Source organism: Nyctibius grandis, chromosome 32, assembly GCF_013368605.1.
Source record: "Nyctibius grandis isolate bNycGra1 chromosome 32, bNycGra1.pri, whole genome shotgun sequence".
Lineage (NCBI taxonomy): Eukaryota > Metazoa > Chordata > Aves > Nyctibiiformes > Nyctibiidae > Nyctibius > Nyctibius grandis.
The window spans coordinates 4,511,863-4,535,290 of NC_090689.1; the positions used below are offsets into that span (position 1 = coordinate 4,511,863).

At 61.9% G+C, this 23,428-nt stretch overlaps 2 protein-coding genes across 3 annotated transcripts; one reads left to right on the plus strand and one right to left on the minus strand.

Annotated features, from left to right (window-relative positions):
* Window positions 1-6,791: 6,791 nt before the first annotated feature.
* On the minus strand, window positions 6,792-11,250 carry PROCR (protein C receptor). Its single transcript, XM_068421206.1, has 4 exons — window positions 11,148-11,250; window positions 10,382-10,618; window positions 7,383-7,649; window positions 6,792-7,299 (listed from the first exon to the last, which is right to left on the minus strand). Exons 1-4 carry the CDS (start codon window positions 11,203-11,205, stop codon window positions 7,187-7,189), a joined length of 675 nt encoding a protein of 224 aa, XP_068277307.1. The 5' UTR covers window positions 11,206-11,250; the 3' UTR covers window positions 6,792-7,186.
* A 1,827-nt stretch (window positions 11,251-13,077) lies between these two features.
* On the plus strand, window positions 13,078-20,462 carry PFKL (phosphofructokinase, liver type). 2 transcript variants are annotated; one of them, XM_068421270.1, is made up of 22 exons: window positions 13,078-13,169; window positions 13,681-13,754; window positions 13,850-13,927; window positions 14,026-14,215; window positions 15,525-15,690; window positions 15,760-15,804; window positions 15,878-15,986; window positions 16,351-16,446; window positions 16,527-16,619; window positions 16,699-16,824; window positions 16,926-16,990; window positions 17,112-17,175; window positions 17,265-17,411; window positions 17,501-17,571; window positions 17,683-17,770; window positions 17,897-18,049; window positions 18,205-18,369; window positions 18,535-18,596; window positions 19,061-19,172; window positions 19,248-19,347; window positions 19,456-19,561; window positions 19,657-20,462. In XM_068421270.1, the coding sequence occupies exons 1-22, from the start codon at window positions 13,085-13,087 to the stop codon at window positions 19,802-19,804; spliced, it is 2,343 nt and encodes a 780-aa protein (XP_068277371.1). In that variant the 5' UTR covers window positions 13,078-13,084; the 3' UTR covers window positions 19,805-20,462. The 2 variants fall into 2 exon arrangements, with proteins under 2 accessions (XP_068277371.1, XP_068277370.1); XM_068421269.1 differs by having other exon boundaries at window positions 17,683-18,049.
* Window positions 20,463-23,428: the final 2,966 nt, after the last annotated feature.

Below are 23,428 nucleotides of genomic sequence, written 5' to 3' on the forward strand. Positions count from 1 at the left end.
TGGAAAAGAAAATAATGGGAATGGCTCCTCGTGGCCTTGGTTCTTCCTTGTTGCCCCCAAATGTAACCAACAGCTTGTCTGGGAAAGTTCCCTTCCCTCCTGCGCTCTGTCCTCTGTGAGGACGGGTGAAGCTGACAGCACAGAAATAAAGGTGTTTGAGTTGGAATGGTGAAACCTACCTGGTTATGTATTTCAGCAGCCCTTCCCTGGGACAGCTGCGAGCTGTTGGACTGAGAATCACAGAATCACAGACTGGTTTGGGTTGGAAGGGACCTTAAAGCCCATCTAGTTCCAACCCCCTGCCACAGGCAGGGACACCTTCCACCAGACCAGGTTGCTCCAAGCCCCATCCAACCTGGCCTTGAACACTGCCAGGGAGGGGGCAGCCACAGCTTCTCTGGGCAACCTGGGCCAGGGTCTCACCACCCTCACAGCAAAGAATTTCTTCCTCATATCTCATCTCAATCTCCTCTCTTCCAGTTTAAAACCGTTCCCCCTCATCCTGTCACTCCATGCCCTTGTAAAAAGCCCCTCTCCAGCTTTCCTGTAGCCCCTTCAGGTACTGGAAGGTGCTAGAAGGTCTCCCCGGAGCCTTCTCTTCTCCAGGCTGAACAGCCCCAACTCTCTCAGCCTGTCTCCAGAGCAGAGGGGCTCCAGCCCTCTGAGCATCCCCGTGGCCTCCTCTGGACTCACTCCATGCAGAAGGAATGGTCCCTTCGGTGATCTAAGCTGTGAGCTGCTGTGAAGGGTGGCACTCCAGCTGCTCATCCCAGCGAAAGCTCCGTAGCTGCTTTATCTGAGCCAAGGGCCTGGTAACCTGGCAGGGGGTTTCCCGTGCTGCTCTGGTCTCTTGTCATGAAGACCATGATGTTTTAAGCATCCCCATCAGAGACTCATCTCCACATGTTCTTCAGGAGTGGTAGCTGAATTTCTCGGAGGTGCCTGTGCCTCACTGTGGCAGGGATGTAGGCAGCAAAGGAAAGGAGTCAGTTCATGCAGGGTGGTGTCTGCTCCTTCCCTCTGGGCTCTTGGGGGCTATAAAGTGAGATCCTTACAGCTGCTGCTTTATACCTCATCCCCTGACGGGGAACTGGATGGGATCTGATTTTTCTCCATGGAAACGTTTGCTGGGGAGCAGCAGCAGGAGACTCGAGGTAGTATTTTTGGGTTTTTTTTGTTGTTGTTTGTTTTTTCTTCATTGTGAACTTTAAGTAGCTTGGATCTGAGCTCGGAGAGGTGGAGAGCAGCTCTGGCCCAGCCCCTGCGTGTTGCCCTTGGTCCAGCAACGTCCCACCCAACCGTTGAACTCCGGTGGGAGCTGACGCGGCGGAAGCAGCAGCACCGGGAAGGTTTCCTCTTGGATCCTTTGTCCGTTTGCCTTGGCAGAGCGGAGCGGGGGCTTCAGCTGAGAGAGGGGGGGGAGACAAACCCGGGATGCCAAACCCTTGGCCTCAGTGCTCGTCTTCCTCAAAATCCATGAGCGTAAGCTGTTAATCCCAGCTGAGGCTGCCACCTCCAGTGTCTGCTGTTGGATGACCAGCACTTTCCAGGTGTCTGCAGGCAGCTGCTTCCCTCCTGAGCCTGGATTTCGAAGAAATCTCGGATTTCAAAGAAATTCTCCTTCAATACCCCTGTTCACGGGGCTTATTCCTGTTATCTCACCCCCTCGAGTGCCCAGTTGCCTTTCTGCCTTCCCGTTCCACGACCGTGCTCCCAGTGCTCGCCTGTAGCAATAAAGACAAAAAGCCAGGACTTCACACCAAAGCCTGAAGCTCTGCCCAGGAGAGGGTTTGCCTGGGGTGTGACCTTTCCTACCTGCACCCCTCGCAGCAGCCACCGCATTATTTCAGCCGTGAGTATTTGTTCCTGCCGCTGCTTTTTCCTTTCCCTGGTAGTTCTTTTCCTTCCTGTGGTTTTTGGGTTGTTTTTTTAATTCATTGTGGGTCTGTGCTCCTCCGAGAGGCCAGCGCTGTGTGGAACAGCAACAATAGCTGCAAAGCCCTGACTTTTCCAAGGGTGAGAAGAAAAGCCCCAAATCATACCAAGTGACCCCGCTTCCTTCCACCTTCCTCTTTGCCCCCACAGTGGGGTGTGTGTGGAATGGGGGTCCTCCACCTTTCCCACCATCAAAGCTCCCAGGGTTTCCATCCCTTCTCCGCAGGCAACGGTGCTTGCCAGGCGCTGGTTCAAACATTTCCACTTGCCCGAGGAAAGTTGTGCACCTTCTAGGATGGTGGGGAGGTGTTTGTCCTCCACGGGCCCCGGGGCGTGTGGCCAGGGGGATGTGGAAGCTGTTCGGTGTCTGTGATGTCCTGTGTCCCCTATTTCAGTGACATTTAGCTGGTGTGAGCGAGTCGTAGCACTCACGGACTCCTTCATCACATATAAATGCTTCTTAGGAGGCTTAGATGTTCACATCCTTTGGGACCAGAGGTGTGAGCCTCGGAGCTGGAAACTAATGCACAGTCTTAATTTCCAGCCCTTTCTAAGCAATGCTGCTGTTCCCAAATTGGATCAAATTAAAAAAACAAAATTTCCTGGTCCCCTTTTACCCTAAATCCTTGCACAGGTCAAGGATTGTCGAGGGTTTACATGTAGATATGTTGTTCAATTCTTCTAGCAAAACACTCGTCCTTGAAACACGTTTCTAGAACTCCTTGCTCTTTGGAGGAGGGGGCGTTTAAACCAGCCTGGTAAAATGGGATCCTGGTTTGTTTCTGAAGTCAGTGGTTTTGATCACCTCCAAACACAGAATCAATGAGTTTGGAAGAGCCCTCTGGGATCATCGAGTCCAACCATTGCCCTGACACCACCATGGCAACTAGACCACGGCACTAAGGGCCATGTCCAGGCTTTTCTTAAACCCCTCCAGAGATGGTGACTCCACCACCTCCCTGGGCAGACCCTTCCAATGGCTAATGACCCTTTCTGAGAAGAAATGCTTCCTAATGTCCAACCTGAACCTTCCCTGGTGAAGCTTGAGGCTGTGTCCTCTTGTCCTATCCCTAGTTGCCTGGGAGGAGAGGCCAACTCCCACTTCACTCCCAGCTGTCCCTCCACAGTTGGGGCTCGCTGTGCCTAAAGCCACATCGCCCATCCCAGACCAGATGTTGAAGTTTTGGGACCGTGCACGGGACCTTCAGCGTTGGGTACGTGCGTCCTGGGGACCAGTCTGGCCTGAGGGGGTGCTTTGTTCCCCATGGCCTCAGCCACGCAGAGGGCCGCTGCTGTCATTTGTCACCACAGCAGGCGGCACAGAGCATCCCTGAGGCCGGGCAGCGGGGTGAAAGTGTTCCCAAACAGCAGCTTCTTCTCCATGGAAACTTCTCCGCAAGTAACAGCGCAGGCGGGCTTGGGTTTTTCCAAAGAGCTTGTTATTTTAAAATTACTTATCTATATGTAAACTTTACTGCTCCTGGAGCTGGGAGGGGAGAAGTGACTGGTGCCAGGAGAAATTGCTCTGAAGACACAGAGATTTGCAGTGTTCTGGAATCCATGTGCTCAGATCATAGAATCACAGAATCACAGACTGGTTTGGGTTGGAAGGGACCATAAAGCCCATCCAGTTCCAACCCCCTGCCACGGGCAGGGACACCTTCCACCAGACCAGGTTGCTCCAAGCCCCATCCAACCTGGCCTTGAACACTGCCAGGGAGGGGGCAGCCACAGCTTCTCTGGGCAACCTGGGCCAGGGTCTCACCACCCTCACAGCAAAGAATTTCTTCCTCACATCTCATCTCAATCTCCCCTCTTTCAGTTTAAAACCATCCCCCTCGTCCTGTCACTCCATGCCCTTGTAAAAAGCACCTCTCCAGCTTTCCTGTAGCCCCTTCAGGTACTGGAAGGTGCTAGAAGGTCTCCCCAGAGCCTTCTCTTCTCCAGGCTGAACAGCCCCAGCTCTCTCAGCCTGTCTCCATAGCAGAGGGGCTCCAGCCCTCTGAGCATCTCCGTGGCCTCCTCTGGACTCGCTCCAACAGCTCCGTGTCCTTCTTGTGTTGGGGGCCCCAGAGCTGGACGCAGCACTGCAGGGGGGTCTCACAAGATGTCTGAAGGCCATGGGGGTCCTCTGCCTGGGAGAGGAGAGTGAAGTGATGATTCCTCGCTGGAGTCTTTCATGTGATTTCTAGATAGCAGCCCCCATCTCTGCTCCTGTGCTGTTGGGCTGGTGAGCAGCGGTGGAGCATCTTTCAAGGCAGGACTTGCTCAGACCGAAGCGGTCCCCAGGGAGGGGACAGCCTGGGAGGGGTGGTGGGACTGGTGGGATCCCGCTGCCACGTAGCCCTGCTCGGTGTTGACTGTGGCCAGCAGCCAGCTTTCTCCTCCCGTTTCCTCCGGCTCGGTCAGGCACGCTGACCTGGGAGGTGAGAGGAAAGGGAAGAGGGCAGCGATGGGTCCTGGGCACCCCTGCGAGGAGGGACTCACCAGCACAGCCCTTTCCTCTGCCATTAAATCTTTCCAGGGAGCTGCCCGCTCTCCTGTGGGAGCAGGAGGCTGCTGGAAAGCGGGTACCAACCCACCCACAACAGCCTCCACACCCAAAACTACATTGCCCTCCCCAAAAAATCCCCCCCTTGCTCAGGGAGGGCTGGCCGGAGGCTGTGTGGGTTGCACATCCCAGTTAAAAAGGATGTTTAAAAACTGGTGATGCCACCAGAAATGAGAACATCTGGGGCTGTGACAACATGACCTCAGGGGGAATCCAGAAGAACGGAGCTTGTTTAGTCCAGAAAAGCGGTGATGACACCAGGGCAGGCGGCGCGTGCGTAAGGGCTGTTTACGAGGATAATCCCTTCTTCCCGTCCCCAGAGACCTAAATCTGGTGTTACCCATCTTCACGAGAAGCTCTGATACTCTCAGCCAAACTAATTTTTTCCCCCAGCTGCTGCCTTCCCCACCCCAGCAGGCACTGGAGCCTGTCCCTGCGTTTCTGGGCAGCTCCTGGAGCCAGCGCAGCCCTTTGCCCCTGGGGACAAGGCACGGAGCCAACGATGCTGCGCGAGCGGCTGGAGGCTCCCCAAGGATGCTGACCTTGTGGTGGGAGCTGATGGCCAAAAGGCGGTTGGGGAGGGTGGACTCTGTGCCCCTGCCCACCCCATCTGAAGCACCCAAGGGAGGTGGGTGACGGGGAAAGCCGGTTCCTAGCGCATCGGCATGGTCTGACTCACTGGAACAAGGTTCAAGGTTGAGCGTCTTATCTCAACCCTTCCCCGAGGCAGCGATAGCAGAGCTGGGTGATGGAAACTGTGTGGGGTGGGGAAGGGAAAGCCTCATGGGGTGACTGAGCGGGGTGGTTCGCTCTGGGGGAGATGCTGCGCAGGGGGGTTGGTTACAGCCTCCCAAAACCGAGGAGCAAATTAGGAAGAACCTCGGAGATATGGTTAAGAGTTGGTGCCATTCCCGAGCTGTGATCAAGGGTGGAACAACAGCCAAATTTGGGAGAGGATGGGCCATGGACGTGGCTACCAGCTGCTGGAGAAGTGGTCCGTGGTGGGACAGCCAGGCCATACGTCCCCCACGTCCTGCTCCAGGCCAAGTGGTGCTGTCCCCATGATGAGGAGGTTTTGGGATGAGAAAGAGAAATTTCTGGGCTGTGCTGGGACAGGGGATGGATGCTATTGCCAGAACCCCTCGGCTCTGGGCCACCTTGCCTTGGGCGCAGGTGCTGGAGTCCCCACCAGGGAGGTGGCCCTGGGATGGGGTGGGTGGCAGCTCTGGGCACCGTTTGGGGTGAGGTGGTTCCTCAGGATGCTGCGGTTTCGGGGGGGGTCCCCACTGCTGGGCGCTGCCCCATCCCCTTGTGAGTGCTGGTGGAGACTCAAGTAGGCCAACAACAGTCAGCTCCTTTCTGGAGCACTCTCCTGCTGTGACCGACACACATGGGGGGCCTGGGGGCAGGAAAAGGCTTTTCCAGAGCTGGTTAAAGCAGAGACTTCCTCATCTGTCCAAAAGATGACGCATTTCAGAAGCAAAAAAGCAAAACAAGCCCTGTTGTTCCAGACCTCCCCAGTTTCTCCAGCCTGGGTCCCTCCTGGGTGCCCTCCCTGCTGCCAACCCGTGTCCAGCAGCACCTTCCCAGCCTCGGGGCATCACTGGTGCGGGAGCAAGGAGCTGCGGCCCTGGGGATTCAGCATGAGAACTCATCTGGGGAAACACGGGGGTCTTGGGACCACGGTGCAGCGGAGGTGCCCGCATCCATGGTTGGACCTTCCCCATGAGCCTCGTGTCCCCTGATGCCCGCGGCGGGGCCGTGGGGTGCTCGGCCTGCAGCAGAGCCCCCACCAAGGGCGCTGCTTTGGAGGCCAAGCGATGACATTCACGTTCCTCAGCGTCGTCTTGGATCCTCCAGCCTCTTGGCTGCCCTTTCAAGGAGCCCGCTGAAGGGTGGGGAGCGCGCTGACCCCCACAGCCTGGCCAAGGCAGGGGGTGGCGGGGGGCCAGGGTGATGAGATGTGGTCTTTGGAGACCTCCTCCTCCTCCATCCCTCCTTGAGGACAACCACTATGTCATCTTCCCATCCCCTTTCTGTTTTTCCCCACCTTCCCCCCCTGCCCACCCTTTCTTCCTTGCTTTGAGCTGCAAGAAAAGCTATTTAGAAAAGAACAAGCTGGAAGTTAATCCAAGAAAGCTCCTTGCCCATGTGCTGTCCCCTCCTTTGGTGGCCCAAGCCAGCTCCTGGCTCATCCCCAGCCCTTCCTACCCACGGGGCAGCGGAGAGGAGAGGGGTGTTTTGCTCAAAATCTTGCTATGGGCCAAAGGGAAACGGAGCCAAGAATTTATTATTAATATGAGCGACGTCTGAGCAGCCAAAGAGCAGCTTGTAGCATTTATCCCCCCTGGAACAGGGAGATGTGGGTTTCGGTGCCACCCTTTAACCCTCTCTTGGCTGTTTCTCTTGCCACTTTCCCCCCTCTTCCCCATTTTTTCCATCCAAGCGTGTTTCTGTGTGAAGTCCCGGTGCATCGTGCCAGCCCGGTGTGGGGACTGTCCCCCTGTCCCCGGGGCAGGGTGCTGCTGCCTGGGGGTCTCAACCCAGTTGGGACTGGGCAAGGAAGCCACCAGTGTCCTTCAGTGACCGGTGACCCCCAGGCTGGGTTCTTGCCTCCACGGGGTGATGATGGGTCCATCCCCTGTCTCCACGGGGTGATGATGGGTCCATCCCCTGCCTCCACGGGGTGACGTGGGACAGCTAGCAGCTCCCTCCCGTGCACAAGAAGATCCCCACGGCCATGCCCAGCAGGGCGCAGGTCCCCAGGATCAGGCCCAGCACCAGCGGAGCGTGCGACCGGCTGCTCTGTTTTCCTGCAAGAGACGAGAGGGATGGAGGTGACTCCTGGAGGTCACCCCCACCATGCCACTCCATGTCCCCCCTGCCAAGCACAGACCTGTCCAGGAGCTCTGAGCCCTCAGGATGCCGACGCAGGTGGTGTTGAGGAAATGCTGGAGGTCCCGGGTGGTCTTGGGGTACTTCATGAGCTCCCTCTCGGCAAAGGTGGCCACGGCGTCCCTGCCGGGCCAGCGCCGCTCCCAGGTGGCGTTGGGGACGTGGAAGCTGAGGAAAGCCGTCCCGTTGAGGGTCACCTCGTAGAAGCTGTGGGCCGTGCCGTTGGGGAAGAGGCGGCAGCCCAGGCGGCAGCAGAGGCTCTGCGTGTCTGCGGGGACGGAGCGGGGTCAGCACGTTCCCACCCTCGGCAGCCCGTTGCCGTCACCAGCATCGAGCCGTGCGCTGAGTTTGCGAGGCCTCGGACTCGCGCAGCCCGACCCACCCACAGCTGCGTTTTGGTTTAGCTCCAGCGGTGACTTTCCTGGTGGCCGTGCTCATTTTTCCCTTCCTGAGCCACACAGAGCTTCGGTTTTAGGGACAGGAGGGGTTTGGGCGCAGAGCGAGCTGTCCGAGGACGCAGCACGGGAAGCAGGAGGTATTTCTGGCAGGGGGAGATCACACCCACCCACCCACCCACCCTTTGACCATCAACCCACTGACCACCAACTCAATACACCCATGGACCCCAAAGAAGGACAGAGTGACCGTGTGGTTGCCACGCTGGAGGGAAGGGATGCCATCCAGAGGGACCTGGACAGGCCTGAGAGCTGGGCCCATGCCAACCGCGTGAAGCTCAACAAGGCCAAGTGCAAGGTCCTGCATGTGGGTCGGGGCAATCCCAAGCACAAATCCAGGCTGGGCGGAGAATGGATTGAGAGCAGCCCTGAGGAGAAGGGCTTGGGGGTGATGGGTGACGAGAAGCTCACCATGAGCCGGCAACGTGCGCTGGCAGCCCAGAAAGCCACCCGTGTCCTGGGCTGCATCCCCAGCAGCGTGGCCAGCAGGGCGAGGGAGGGGATTCTGCCCCTCTGCTCCGCTCTCCTGAGACCCCCCCTGCAGTGCTGCGTCCAGCTCTGGGGCCCCCAACACAAGAAGGACACGGAGCTGTTGGAGCGAGTCCAGAGGAGGCCACGGAGATGCTCAGAGGGCTGGAGCCCCTCTGCTATGGAGACAGGCTGAGAGAGCTGGGGCTGTTCAGCCTGGAGAAGAGAAGGCTCCAGGGAGACCTTCTAGCACCTTCCAGTACCTGAAGGGGCTACAGGAAAGCTGGAGAGGGACTTTTTACAAGGGCATGGAGTGACAGGACGAGGGGGAACGGTTTTAAACTGAAAGAGGGGAGATTGAGATGAGATCTGAGGAAGAAATTCTTTGCTGTGAGGGTGGTGAGACCCTGGCCCAGGTTGCCCAGAGAAGCTGTGGCTGCCCCCTCCCTGGCAGTGTTCAAGGCCAGGTTGGATGGGGCTTGGAGCAACCTGGTCTGGTGGAAGGTGTCCCTGCCCGTGGCAGGGGGTTGGGACTGGATGGGCTTTAAGGTCCCTTCCAACCCAAACCAGTCAAGGCTCTGACTTGTGTAACAGTTGCTCTACATCGAAGGACAACAACAAAAAGAGAAGACAAGAGCCACAAGTCGGGGGAACTTCTGGCCGAGCGTCTCTACAGACCCGAGAGCCCCCGTTGGCTGGCCCAGTGCTGGAACTGGACCAGTGACCCTTTAACTCTCTCTCTCCCCCCTTTCCTTCCTCTTTCCTTCCTCTCTTTCCAGTTTCTCCCAGCTGCTGGGTACGGCACAGCCCACCCCGAGCTGGTGTTAAACCCCACAGCTTGAGTGGGCTGGAGAGCGAGGGGGGGGCAACCGAGGGTAAAACACACCCTGCGCTGGAGCGTTGGGGGTAACGGGGCTGGCGGGACATGGGACCTGCACCGGCAGCGTCCCACAGCTCCCACGGGGGCTGCGGGGCGCAGGCAGGGTGCAGGAGGGTGCAGACAGGGTGCAGGCAGGGTGCAGGAGAGTGCAGGAGGGTGCAGGCAGGATGCAGGAGGGTGCAGAAGGGGTGCAGACAGGGTGCAGGCAGGGTGCAGGTGGGATGCAGGTAGGGTGCACGAAGGTGCAGGCAGGGCACAGGCAGGATGCAGGCAGGGCACGGGCAGGGTTCAGGAGAGTGCAGGCAGGGTGCAGGCAGGGTGCAGGCAGGGTGCAGGACAGTGCAGGAGGGTGCAGGAGAGTGCAGGCAGCGTGCAGGCAGGGTGCAGGCAGGGTGCAGGTGGGATGCAGGTGGGATGCAGGAGGGTGCAGGCAGGGTGCAGGCAGGGTGCAGGCAGGATCCAGGCAGGGTGCAGGCAGGTTGCAAGTAGGATGCAGGAGGGTGCAGGCAGGGTGCAGGCAGGGTGCAGGACAGTGCAGGCAGGGTGCAGGTGGGATGCAGGCAGGATGTAGGAGGGTGCAGGCGGGATGCAGGAGGGTGCAGGCGGGATGCAGGAGGGTGCAGGCAGGGTGCAGGACAGTGCAGGAGGGTGCAGGCAGGGTGCAGGCAGGGAGCAGGCAGGGTGCAGGTGGGATGCAGGTGGGATGCAGGAGGGTGCAGGCAGGGTGCAGGCAGGGTGCAGGCAGGGTGCAGGCAGGATCCAGGCAGGGTGCAGGCAGGTTGCAAGTAGGATGCAGGAGGGTGCAGGCAGGGTGCAGGCAGGGTGCAGGACAGTGCAGGCAGGGTGCAGGTGGGATGCAGGCAGGATGTAGGAGGGTGCAGGACAGTGCAGGAGGGTGCAGGCAGGGTGCAGGCAGGGAGCAGGCAGGGTGCTTACACCTCACCATCCTCCCCGGCTGCACCCCCCAGCCCTCTCCCGAGGGGCCGCAGGAGGTTGAGCATCGCCCTGGTCCTGGAGGGTGCTCGGGGTGGGAAGGTCCCACCCGCAGAAGGGCCTTTGCCGTGTCCCATCCCTCTGCCCAGCTGTCCCCGCAGAGCCGTCCCGGTACCCAGGCACTGCAGGGGGGGTCCCCTTCCCCAGTGGGACCTGTCCCCACACCGGCCACGCGTCCCCATCCCCTCCCAGGCCACCACTCACAGTTGATGGGCCTCTCCTTGCTGAAGAGCTTCACCAGCTGGCCAAAGTAGAGCAGGTAGGTGGCCACGTCCTGCTGCCGCCTGGCCCAGGCGTCCGGGGGCTCCAGCGGCAGCACCTGGGTGACATTAAACCCTTCCAGGAGGTGGCTGAGCCGCCCGTCCAGGCTGGCATTCCCCCAAAAGACAGAGCTGCCCTTGGAGACGCGGGTCCGTTGCAGCATGGTGAAGGCGAGCGGGGCTGCGAGAGACGCCAGGCATCACCCACCGCCCTGGGCATCACCCACCGCCCCGGGCATCACCCTGGGCATCACCCACCACCCTGGGCATCACCCACCACCCCGGACAGCACCCACCGCCCCGGGCATCACCCTGGGCATCACCCACCACCCCGGGCATCACCCACCACCCCAGACATCACCCACCGCCCCAGGCATCACCCTGGGCATCACCCACCGCCCCGGGCATCACCCACTGCCCCGGACATCATCCGCCGCCCTGGACATCACCCCAGACATCACCCACCGCCCTGGGCATCACCCACCACCCCGGGCATCACCCACCACCCCAGGCATCACCCACCACCCCAGGCATCACCCAGCACCCCGGGCATCACCCACTGCCCTGGACATCACCCTGGACATCACCCACCGCCCCGGGCATCACCCACCGCCCCGGGCATCACCCACCGCCCCGTCCCATCCCCATAAGCCCTGTGTCCCCCTCATGCCACCCCAAGTCCCTCCAGCCCCACCGTGTCCCTGCCTCACCTGCCCGCTCAGCCCCGCAGCCCAGGGCCCCGCAGAGCAGCAGCAGCAACCGCAGCATCGTGGGGACTGGGATGGGACTGGGACGGGACTGGTGGCCCCAGAGCTGGCCTGGCCCGGAGTTAAGCGGGACCGGGGAGGTGGGGCTGCGGGAGGAGGAGAGCTGGAGTCCGGCCAGGGCTCTCCCATTTCCTCAGCCCGAGCCACCCGCACCCCTTCCCTGCCGGCCGGGCCGGGGGTGCCCAGCCCTGTGGCACCCAGGGGTGCTGGTGCGGGGTGAGGCTCTGAGCAGGGGGACGGACACCGAGAAACCCCTGGCTGGGCTCGCTCCGTACGTTTGGTTTCTAATTACACCTCAAATAATTACAGATTAACATTTAAAAATATAAAATTTATATTAAAGTATCCAGCTCGTCCTGTTGGCACAGCATGGCACAGCCTGGGGCGGCATTAGCAGCACCACACTGCCTGCCATGGCACAGTATGGCATGGTATGGCACGGTACGGCACAGTATGGAGCAGTACGGTGTGGTATGGCACGGTATGGCATGGTATGGCACAGTATGGCGTGGTATGGCACAGTATGGCGTGGTATGGCACAGTGTGGTGTGATATGGTGTGGTACAGCACAGTGTGGCACGGTATGGCATGGTATGGCACACTGTGGTGTGGTATGGTGTGGAACAGCACGGTGTGGCACGGTATGGCATGGTATGGCACAGTGTGGCACGGCACAGTGTGGCACAGCACGGTGTGGCATGGTACAGCACAGTATGGCACAGTGTGGCGCAGTACAGCACAGTATGGTGCGGTATGGCACAGTCTGGCATGGAATGGCACAGTGTGGCATGGCATGGTATGGCATTGTATGGCACTGTGTGGCACGGTACAGTACGGTATGGCATGGTATGGCACAGCACGGTGTGGCACAGTACAGAATCACAGAATCAATGAGGTTGGAAGAGCCCTCTGGGATCATCGAGTCCAACCCTTGCCCTGACACCACCATGTCAACTAGACCAGGGCACTAAGTGCCATGTCCAGGCTTTTCTTAAACCCCTCCAGAGATGGTGACTCCACCACCTCCCTGGGCAGCCCCTTCCAATGGCTAATGACCCTTGCTGAGAAGAAATGCTTCCTCATGTCCAACCTGAACCTCCCCTGGCCAAGCTTGAGGCTGTGTCCTCTTGTCCTATCGCTGGTTGCCTGGGAGAAGAGGCCGACTCCCACCCCGCTACAACCTCCCTTCAGGTAGTTGTAGACTGCACTAAGGTCACCTCTGAGCCTCCTCTTCTCCAGGCTAAACACCCCCAGCTCCCTCAGCCGTTCCTCATAGGTCAGACCCTCCAGACCCTTCACCAGCTTGGTCGCCCTCCTCTGGACTCGCTCCAACACCTCAACATCTCTCTTGAAGTGCGGGGCCCAGAACTGGACACAGGATTCAAGGTGCGGCCTCACCAGTGCCGAGTACAGAGGGACGATCACTTCCCCAGACCGGCTGGCTACACCATTCCTAATAGAGGCCAGGATGCCATTGGCCTTCTTGGCCACCTGGGCACACTGCTGGCTCATGTTTAGCCGGCTGTCGATCGGTATGTACGGCACGGTATGGCACAGTGCGGCACAGTATGGCATGGTACATCTCAGTATGGCATGGTATGGTGCAGTATGGTGTGGTATGGCACAGTGTGGGCACAGCATGGCACAGTATGGCATGGCATGGCATGATGCGGCACGGTATAGCATGGTGTGGCGCAGTACGGTGTGGCACGGTACAGCACGGTGTGGCACGGCGTGGCACGGCACGGTACGACACGTCGCATCACGTCGCGCCCCGGCTGCGGGGGGGGCGTGGCCCAGCGCGGGGGGCGTGGCCCGGCCGGCAGGGGGCGCGTCTCCGCGGGGGCGCGTCCGGCGGCGCCGGTGCCGGGAGCGCAGCGATGGCGGCGGCGGAGCTGGAGCGGCTGCGGATGGCGGGGGCCGGCATGGCCATCGCCGTGCTCACCAGCGGCGGCGACGCGCAAGGTGGGGCCGCGGGCAGCGGCGGGGGGGCTCGACCCGGCCCCGCTCCCCCCCCCGCTCCCGGCCCCGCGCTGCCGCCGTGGCCGCCGGGGCGCGCCGGGAGCGGAGTCCGCGGGGCCTCGGGGCGCGGAGCGGGGCCGCGGCTCGGGAGCGGGGAGGCGGGGGGGACACCCCCCCGTGCCGTGTGCCCCCCCCCCCCCTCCCCGGGCAGGGCCGGTGCGTTCCCCCCGCGGCATCCCCATCCCCGGGGCACCCCCCGCCGGCGGGCCCGGCCCCACGGGGGAAGCCCCACGGTGGGTGTCCCCCCCCCCCCCCCCCGCCCCGCCCGGGGATCAGCGGCTATTTTTACCGGGCCTCGCTCTGGAGCCGCCGCTGCTCCGCGGCTCCCACCCGTGCGCCGAGTTTCCCCGGCCTCTGCCCGCGCCGGTACTCGAGGGGACGCGTCGGGGTCACCCGTAGGCCCCGGTGCCCTACGGGGCGTGGGGTCACCCCACCTCACCCCTCGCCTCCGCAGGGATGAACGCCGCCGTCCGCGCCGTCACCCGCATGGGCATCTACGTGGGAGCCAAGGTCTTCCTCGTCTACGAGGTGGGGGCACCCCCCTGCTCCCCGTCGTGGGTGGGGGGGAAGTGACCCCCCCCCTCCCCGGTGCCAGGGCACCCCTCACCTCCGCTTCCCCGCAGGGCTACGAGGGGCTGGTGGAGGGGGGACACAACATCAAGCAAGCCAACTGGCTCAGCGTCTCCAACATCATCCAGCTGGTGAGGAGCACCCATGGGGACACCCCAGGTGCCACCGTCCCCCCCAAACCGGCGTGACAAGCTGTGTGTGTGTCCCCCCCCCCTTTCTCGCTCTCCAGGGTGGGACGGTGATCGGCAGCGCCCGCTGCAAAGCCTTCACCACGCGCGCGGGCCGGCTGCGGGCCGCCCGTAACCTGGTGGAACACGGCGTCACCAACCTGTGTGTCATCGGTGGGGACGGCAGCCTCACGGGCGCCGACATCTTCCGCTCCGAGTGGGGGGGGCTGCTGGAGGAGCTGGTCCAGGATGGTGCGTGAACCCCCCCTTCCTTCCCCAAAATCCCTGGGTAGGGAGAGCCAAAAGTGGTCCAGAGGTGTTGAGGTCCAAAGGTGTTGAGGTCCAGAGGTGTGGAGGTCCAAAGGTGTGGAGGTCCAGGGGTGTGGAGGTCCAGAGGTGTGGAGGTCTAGAGGTGTTGAGGTCCAGGGGTATGGAGGTCCAGGGGTGTTGAGGTCCAGAGGTGTTGAGGTCCAGGGGTATGGAGGTCCAGGGGTGTTGAGGTCCAGAGGTGTTGAGGTCCAGAGGTGTTGAGGTCCAGGGGTGTGGAGGTCCAGGGCTGTTGAAATCCAGGGGTGTTGAGGTCCAAAGGTGTTGAGGTCCAAAGGTGTTGAGGTCCAGGGGTGTGGAGGTCCAGGGGTGTGGAGGTCCAGGGGTGTGGAGGTCCAGGGGTGTTGAGGTCCAGGGGTGTGGAGGTCCAGAGGTGTTGAGGTCCAAAGGTGTTGAGGTCCAGAGGTGTTGAGGTCCAGGGGTGTTGAGGTCCAGAGGTGTTGAGGTCCAGAGGTGTTGAGGTCCAAAGGTGTTGAGGTCCAAAGCTGTTGAGGTCCAGGGGTGTGGAGGTCCAGGGGTGTTGTGGTCCAAAGGTGTTGAGGTCCAGGGGTGTGGAGGTCCAGAGGTGTTGAGGTCCAGGGGTGTTGTGGTCCAGAGGTGTTGTGGTCCAAAGGTGTTGAGGTCCAGGGGTGTGGAGGTCCAGAGGTGTTGAGGTCCAGGGGTGTTGAGGTCCAGGGGTGTGGAGGTCCAGAGGTGTGGAGGTCCAGAGGTGTGGAGGTCCAGGGGTGTTGAGGTCCAGGGGTGTGGAGGTCCAAAGGTGTGGAGGTCCAGGGGTGTGGAGGTCCAGGGGTGTGGAGGTCCAGAGGTGTTGAGGTCCAGGGGTGTGGAGGTCCAGGGGTGTGGAGGTCCAGGTGTGTGGAGGTCCAGGTGTGTGGAGGTCCAGGGGTGTTGTGGTCCAAAGGTGTTGAGGTCCAGGGGTGTTGAGGTCCAGGGGTGTTGAGGTCCAGGGGTGTTGAGGTCCAGGGGTGTGGAGGTCCAGAGGTGTGGAGGTCCAGAGGTGTTGAGGTCCAGGGGTGTTGAGGTCCAGGGGTGTTGAGGTCCAGGGGTGTGGAGGTCCAAAGGTGTGGAGGTCCAGGGGTGTGGAGGTCCAGAGGTGTTGAGGTCCAGGGGTGTGGAGGTCTAAAGGTGTTGAGGTCCAGAGGTCCACCCCATTGCTGGGACCTCCAGTTCTGCCCAGCATTGGCGGGGGGAGCACCCTAAAATAACGGGTGACGTGGCCATGCCCCCCTCCCAGGGCAGATCAGCGAGGAGGCGGCGCAGGAGTACTCCCACCTGAACATTGTGGGGCTCGTGGGCTCCATCGACAACGACTTCTGCGGCACCGACATGACCATCGGCACCGACTCGGCGCTGCACCGTATCATGGAGGTGGTGGACGCCATCACCACCACGGCGCAGAGGTGAGCGGGTTGGGTGCTGGGTGCTGGACCACCCTTGGGCATCCCACCCACCGTCTTTTCTCCTCGCAGCCACCAGCGGACGTTCGTGCTGGAGGTGATGGGCCGTCACTGCGGGTAAGCACCCATGGGTGGGGGAATGCTGCGTTTCGGGGCCGGTGCCGGTGCCACCGCCGCCGTGTCCCCACAGGTACCTGGCGCTGGTGTCCGGCTTGGCCTCGGGTGCCGACTGGCTCTTCATCCCCGAGTCCCCTCCGGAGGACGGCTGGGAGGACCTCATGTGCGAGAGGCTGGGGGAGGTGAGCGCTGGGGGGAAGGTTCCTACGGTCCCATCCCCCCCATTTTGTCCCCCGCGGGGACCCCGGGGCTGAGCCCCGCCGCTGGCACCCGGCCCCTGCGAAGCTTCGGGAGCTCCTGCCATTGTCCCTGTGAACCGGGGCACTCAGCCGAGCGCAAATCCAGCCCTCGCGTGCCAGGGGGCTCGGCCACCCCCCCGTCGCCCCGGGCTACGGGCGGTGAAGGGCAAAGGGATGCTCGAGCTTGGCCACCGGTGGATTTTGGCTGAGCGGTGGCGGGACACGGTGGTGTGAGGGCAACGGTTGGACTCGGTGATCCCCGAGGGCTCTGCCAACCTCTGTGGGTGTTTCCCTCCCTCGGTGCCAGTCGCGCAGCAGAGGGTCGCGCCTCAACATCATCATCATCGCCGAGGGTGCCATCGACCGCACCGGCAAACCCATCTCCTCCAACTACGTGAAGGACGTAAGCGCCCGCTCCGGCACCCGCTCTGGCACCCGCGGTGACCACCACACCCCCGCCGTGACCCCCTCTCTGCTCCGCAGCTCGTGGTGCAACGCTTGGGCTTCGACACGCGCGTCACCGTCCTTGGCCACGTGCAGCGCGGAGGGACCCCGTCAGCCTTCGACCGCGTGCTGGTAGGTCTCGGGGAGGGGAGTGTCCCACCCGGGTGGCCCCGGTGTCACGCAGCGGCGGGTGCCCCTTTGCCCTTGGCAGAGCAGCAAGATGGGGATGGAGGCGGTGATGGCGCTGCTGGAGGCCACGCCGGACACCCCCGCCTGCGTGGTGAGCCTCTCGGGGAACCAGTCGGTGCGGCTGCCGCTCATGGAGTGCGTCCAGGTGGTGAGTACGGAGGGGATGGGGCACGCTGGGGTGGGGGGGGGGCACGCTCCCCTCCCGGCGAGCGCCGGTGTCACGGTGCTGCGTCTCTCCCCCCTCCTAAGACGAAGGATGTGCAGAAGGCCATGGATGAGAAGAGGTTTGAGGAGGCCATCCAGCTCCGTGGGAGGTGAGGAAAGGGGACTGGGATGGGGGGAGACATCCCTATGGGGTGGCTAAAGGGGGGGAAACCAGCTGGGAGGGCATCCCCCTGCCACCTCCCTCGAGGCCACACCGCCTTCTCCTCACAGGAGCTTCGAGAACAACTGGAACATCTACAAGCTGCTGGCGCACCAGAAGCCGGCGCAGGAGAAGGTGAGGAGGGACGGAGGAGCAGCAGAAGACCCCGTCCCCACTTTGGGGACACACATTGAGGTGCCATCGCCATCCCCGTGTCCCCGCAGAGCCCCTTCAGCATGGCCATCCTCAACGTGGGTGCCCCCGCCGCCGGCATGAACGCTGCCGTCCGGTCGGCCGTGCGGATTGGCATCTGCCAGGGCCACACCATCTACGTGGTGAGCGACGGCTTCGAGGGCTTGGCCAAGGGGCAGGTAAGGGGAACGGTGAGCCCAGGGGTCGGGGGGAAGGGGTTTGGGCTTGGAGGGGGTAATGGGGTGCTCCCCCACCCTGCTGCTTGCAGATCCGCGAGGTGGGCTGGCACGACGTGGCGGGCTGGCTGGGACGTGGTGGGTCCATGCTGGGCACCAAGCGGTAAGCGCAGCCCCGAGGGGATGTAGCGGAGGGGGACACCGCTGTCCCCGGGGATTGCGGAGACCCCCCTGTCCTCACCCCCGTGGTCTCTTGTCCCCTTCCCCACCGCAGGACGCTGCCCAAGACCTGCATGGAGAAGATCGTGGAGAACGTGCGGCAGTTCAACATCCAGGCGCTGCTGGTCATCGGGGGGTTTGAGGTGCGGGGGGGACCCTCAGCCCTGTTTCAGTGGGGGGGGGGCAGGGCAGGTTGTCCCCACCCCAGGCCATCCCTTTTGGGGTGCAGATGTGGCCCCGGCGTCTCCCCAGCCCTTGGGTGCTTGCAGGCGTACGAGGGGGTGCTGCAGCTGGTGGAGGCCCGCGGGCAGTACGAGGAGCTCTGCATCGTCATGTGCGTCATCCCCGCCACCATCAGCAACAACGTGCCCGGCACCGACTTCAGCCTGGGCTCCGACACGGCCGTCAACGCGGCCATGGAGGTGAGGGACAGGCCAAGACGGGGGGCAGCTCACGGGGCTGTCCCGCTCCACCATGTCCCACCGTGTTTTGGGATGACGTGGGAATGAAGCAGCGTCCCATCCCAGTGGGTTTTCCCACCGTGACCCCCCACCACCACCAATTTCTCCCGGCGCAGAGTTGTGACCGCATCAAGCAATCGGCTTCGGGCACCAAGCGCCGCGTCTTCATCGTGGAGACGATGGGGGGCTACTGCGGGTACCTCTCGACCGTCACCGGCATCGCGGTGGGTGCCGACGCCGCCTACGTCTATGAAGATCCCTTCACCATCCACGACCTGAAGGTGAGTGGGGCCGGGGGCTGCTTTCTGGCAGCATCCTTTGCTCCTTCGGAGGAGCGTGGCCAAGCCCCATGAAGCTGTTGGGTTGACACTAGTGGCGCTTGGGTCCCAACGAGAGGAGCAGAGGGACCCAGGATGGCTGCCAGCACCCTGCCGTTCATCTTGCAGGCCAACGTGGAGCACTTGACTGACAAAATGAAGACGGACATCCAGAGAGGGTTGGTGCTGCGGTGAGTGAGCTCCCTCGCCCAGGGAGGTGGTAGAGTCACCATTCCTGGAGGTGTTTTAAGAAAAGACTGGACATGGTCTAGTTGCCATGGTGGTGTCAGGACAATGGTTGGACTCGATGATCCCAGAGGGCTCTTCCAGCCTGACTGATTCTGTGATTCTGAGTTGGGCATCCCTGGGGATCCTCACTGAAAAACCCAGCCACGTGGCGAGGAGCAAGGCTGGAGAGGAGTTCCCGGGCATGCTGGGCACATGGTGTCCTGCCCAAGGATGCCATGCTTGGCCAGGGGGACAGGCCCGCGCTGGATGCCTCTGCTGCCATCCCCACCCTGGCCCCAGGGTCCTGCTGGGGAGATGGGCTGGGGCTCTGGGCCTCTGGGAGAACAAAACAGCAAAGAAAAGGTTTAGGGGAGCATGGAGGGACCCCCTGGACCAGCCCCCCAACCCCTTCCCTCTGCTCCCCCAGCAACGAGAAGTGCCACGAGCACTACACCACCGAGTTCCTCTACAACCTCTACTCCTCCGAGGGCAAAGGCATCTTCGACTGCAGGATTAACGTCCTGGGCCACCTCCAGCAGGTACGGGGGACGGGGCAACACGGGCCACCGCTGTCCCCAAGAGCTGGATGGGTTTGACATCTTCTTTGCCCCCAGGGAGGAGCCCCGACCCCCTTTGACCGCAACTACGGGACCAAGCTGGGAGTGAAGGCGGTGCTGTGGATGTCGGAGAAGCTGCAGGAGGTCTACAGCGAGGGTGAGCTGAGGGATGGGCATCCTGGGGTGGTGGGAGGCTGGTGGCACTGGGCTCAGCCACTCAGCCCCTCTGGCGAGGTGGCCACGGTGGGCTGTGTCCCCCTCCCAGGGCGCGTGTTTGCCGACTCAGAAGACTCTGCCTGCGTGATCGGGCTCAGGAAGAAGGTGGTGGCCTTCAGCCCCGTGACGGAGCTCAAGAAAGTCACTGATTTTGAGTAAGTCCCTGTCCCCACGCCCCAGAGGTTCACCAGGGGACCTTCCTGGGTTGTCCCCGGGGCCGCTCGAGAGCCGTGTCCCCCCCCCCACGCAGGCACCGGCTGCCCCAGGAGCAGTGGTGGCTCAACCTGCGGCTCATGCTGAAGATGCTGGCCAACTACCAGATCAGCCTGACCGAGTACATCTCGGGGAAGATGGAGCACGTCACCCGCCGCACGCTCAGCATCGAGAAGGGCTTCTAGTCCCGCCAGCCCGAGCCGTAGCCCCCTGCTCCGTGTCCACTCCATCCCCACGTGCTGCTCGGGGAGCACCGGCTCCCCCCTTGTTCTCAGTAGCCCTGTAGCTTTGCCACCGACCCCTTAAAACAGGCAGAGCCTGGTCCCCGCTCCCAAAACTGCACAATCCCACCCCAAATCAACTGGTCCAGGGGTCTGGTCCCTGTGCAGATGCAGACAAGAAGTGGTGTTAGAGCCCAGCTGCGCAGCCCCAAACCCTTAATCATCCCTTAAGAGTTTATTCCTATTATTTAATGATGGATATCTGGATTCCTTATCTTGGCTTGACCTCCTGAGCCAAGCGCTGCTCCTCATCGCCCGCCCTGCGTATGCGAGGGGAGCCGAGGGGGACGCGGGGCCGTCCCGGAGCGAGTAAGGGGCTGCTCCTGGGGGGCTTTCGGTGTAAAGCTCCATCCTCCCGTGGCGGTTGCCCGGTGGGGTGTCTCGAGGGCTCAGCGCAGAGCACCGGTCCTGGCAAGTCCCTCTTCCCCCGGCCACCTCGCTTGGCTGCGACTGTCCCCGCGTGGCCCCGGGTGCCGTGTCCGTCATCTCGCCGTTGCTCTGTGACCCCCCTCAAATCGTGTACCGTTTACAGTGCTGCTCTCCTCTAGAGATAAAACCCGCTGGAGCCAAACCTGCCGCGCCGCAGAGTGGTCATTGCGCGCCGGGGAGGGACAGACGCGGAGTTAGGGTGGGGATGAGCGAAGCCAGATGGTTTGACAGAGCCAGATTAATTGGGGGTGGTGGGTGATGAGAAGCTCAACACGAGCCGGCAACGTGCGCTGGCAGCCCAGAAAGCCAACGGTGTCCTGGGCTGCATCCCCAGCAGCGTGGCCAGCAGGGCGAGGGAGGGGATTCTGCCCCTCTGCTCCGCTCTCGGGAGACCCCCCCTGCAGTGCTGCGTCCAGCTCTGGGGGCACCAACACAAGAAGGACACGGAGCTGTTGGAGCGAGTCCAGAGGAGGCCACGGAGATGCTCAGAGGGCTGGAGCCCCTCTGCTCTGGAGACAGGCTGAGAGCACTGGGGCTGTTCAGCCTGGAGAAGAGAAGGCTCCGGGGAGACCTTCTAGCACCTTCCAGCACCTGAAGGGGCTACAGGAAAGCTGGAGAGGGGCTTTTTGCAAGGGCAAGTAGTGATGGGACGAGGGGGAACGGTTTTAAACTGAAAGAGGGGAGATTGAGATGAGATCTGAGGAAGAAATTCTTTGGTGTGAGGGTGGTGAGACCCTGGCCAAGGATGCACAGAGAAGCTGTGGCTGCCCCCTCCCTGGCAGTGTTCAAGGCCAGGTTGGATGGGGCTTGGAGCAACCTGGTCTGGTGGAAGGTGTCCCTGCCTGTGGTAGGGGGTTGGAACTAGGTGGTCTTTGAGGTCCCTTCCAACCCAAACCAGTCTGTGATTCTATTCTATGATTCTAACGCCGGGCCTGGATGTTTCCCTGCCTTGTGCATCCTCAGAGCCTGGGAGCGGGACTCAGCCGGGCCGCGGCGGGGTCCAGGTCAGCGTCCCTCCATGAGGAGACTTCGCAATCGCCGAGAAAAATCACTTCTCCCTTGTCTTGGTTCCCACCTTCAAAGCCCGCGGGGAAGTGATTTATCAAGGCGCCGCGGTTCGCAGAGGCAGTTTCTCAGGGCGCCTGCCAAGCGTGCCGGCTCCCGCACGCAGCGCCGGGGCCTGGCCGCGCTCCGCCACGCTCGGCCCGGGCCAGACGGCCCTTCGCAGCCCCTTTCCCAGGCCGTTTGTCCTCCTGGGGCTTTCAGCTGACGGCTCCTGCCTCTGGGACGTCACCAGCACTAGGGCCTGTCACCGTCTTTGGGGTCAAACGTGCAGTTCTTTTCTCCTCCCCGTGGAGCTGTCCCCAAGTGACAAGTCCCCCCTGGATTTCAGCGCTTTTCCCCCAGCTGGCCACGTTGCTTTAGGCTCTGGAGAAAGATGATAATTATGATAATTATTGTATCTTCCCTGCCAGAGCTAGACACGTAGGGAAAGAGCGGACCCGGGCGAGTATCTGCTCTGGGGACCCCAGGCAGAGACCTGGCCGCTCCTCCCGGCGCTGGCGAGGTGTAGGGTGTGGATGGGGAAGGGGGTGTCCCCACGCTCAGGCCAGCTGCACGCTTGGGGACAGGAGGTCACTGCAGCCCTGACACCTCATTTCCACCCCAAAATCAAACCCAAAAAAGGCTGGAGTGCCGAATTCCTGGGGGGAGAAGGACAGGCAGAGCCCCTGCATCCCGTGGGGGGGGCAACCACCCCATGCCCTGCTAGGACAAGGAGGGGACATGGTGACCGTGCACCCAGGCTCCCCGGCGTGTCCAGCTTCCCCCCCCATCCCTGAAGATTTGGCAGAGCAAAAAGCCACGAGCATCTTGCAGCGAAAGGCAGGCTGCCAGGTCCCTGGAGCGAAGAGGCATGAGCCGAAGGGGCCAGCCCCTCTGTGGGACACCACGGGGTCACCCTGCGAGGAGCATCGAGGGCAGCTTGCCTTGCAGCGGGAGCGCCGGCACCGGCCAAGCACGTAAGCAGCGAGCTCTGCTCCAGGATCGTCGTGCCGTCGGGGATTAACAACCCAACTTCTCCAGTGGAGAGGGGAGGAACTGTGCCAGAGCAGCCACAGGCGGTGGCCATTGCTCCATTGCCGTCACCACAACCGTGCCCCGATGACAAACCGTGACGCTCGCTTTCATCACTCTCCTCCCAGCCAAGCCGAGGTTCTGGCATGCCCAGACAGCAGCTCCCCTGCTCCCCGATGCGAACGGGAGTGATTTCTGCCACCGAGGAGGCTGTCAGAGAATCGTTTTGGTTGGAAAGGACCTTTAAGATCATCGAGACGGCCTGGGAGAGGACTCGCCCTTGGCACAAGGGCAAGATGATGGGTAAGTCTCTCGGGCCCTGGCTGGCCGGGGAAGTCTGGTACATTATAAATCACACCGGCCATTTAAATGCAGCTGGGTTTAATGCAGAAGGCAAGAACTAGGTCAGCTGAGGAGCTACAGGCATCAGCAATCTTCACGCACGTGACAAGGGTCATGGAGTCATAGAATCACAGACTGGTTTGGGTTGGAAGGGACCTTAAAGAAAGACCATCTAGTTCCAACCCCCCTGCCACAAGCAGGGACACCTCCCACCAGACCAGGTTGCTCAAGGCCTCATCCTAAACCCGGGCCCCCTCCCACCAAGGTCAAGTGAACTTGGGGCTATCCCCATCCCCGAGGAACGTTCCCTCCCGGCACACAGGGGCTCAGACACCTGTATGACCAAGGAGAGAGGGGACACGGAAAGGCCACGCTGCCCTGCGTGGCACCAGGCTCCAAAGCAGCACCAAGGGCTCACGCCCCGTATCTCAGGGGCCATCATCCTGCCCGGGCAGGCTTTGCACCTCTCTTTCTCTTCTTGCACTCGGGGTGTGGACTTGGGGCTGCAAGAAGCTTCCCAAATAGCAGCGTGCTTTTGAAAAGCAGCCCCCGCGGTATCGACCGGCACCAGAGGCGAGCGAGCCGTGTCACGGGGCCAGCGAAGCGGGGAGGCGCGGGGGCCCACAGCCCTCCTCCTCCTCCTGCGCCGCGGGGCTGACAATGCAAGCCGTGAACCAGACG

Excerpts from the sequence above, each read along its gene's own strand:
- PROCR (XM_068421206.1), bottom strand. The coding sequence starts at position 11,205 with ATGCTGCGGTTGCTGCTGCTGCTCTGCGGGGCCCTGGGCTGCGGGGCT. Across the intron at positions 10,619-11,147 it reads CTGCGGGGCTGAGCGGGCAG|CCCCGCTCGCCTTCACCATG; the intron begins GTGAGGCAGGGA and ends CGTCTCTCGCAG. Across the intron at positions 7,650-10,381 it reads CAAGGAGAGGCCCATCAACT|ACACGCAGAGCCTCTGCTGC; the intron begins GTGAGTGGTGGC and ends CCGTCCCCGCAG.
- PFKL (XM_068421269.1), top strand. The coding sequence starts at position 13,085 with ATGGCGGCGGCGGAGCTGGAGCGGCTGCGGATGGCGGGGGCCGGCATG. Across the intron at positions 15,691-15,759 it reads ATCACCACCACGGCGCAGAG|CCACCAGCGGACGTTCGTGC; the intron begins GTGAGCGGGTTG and ends TTCTCCTCGCAG. Across the intron at positions 17,176-17,264 it reads AGAAGCCGGCGCAGGAGAAG|AGCCCCTTCAGCATGGCCAT; the intron begins GTGAGGAGGGAC and ends GTGTCCCCGCAG.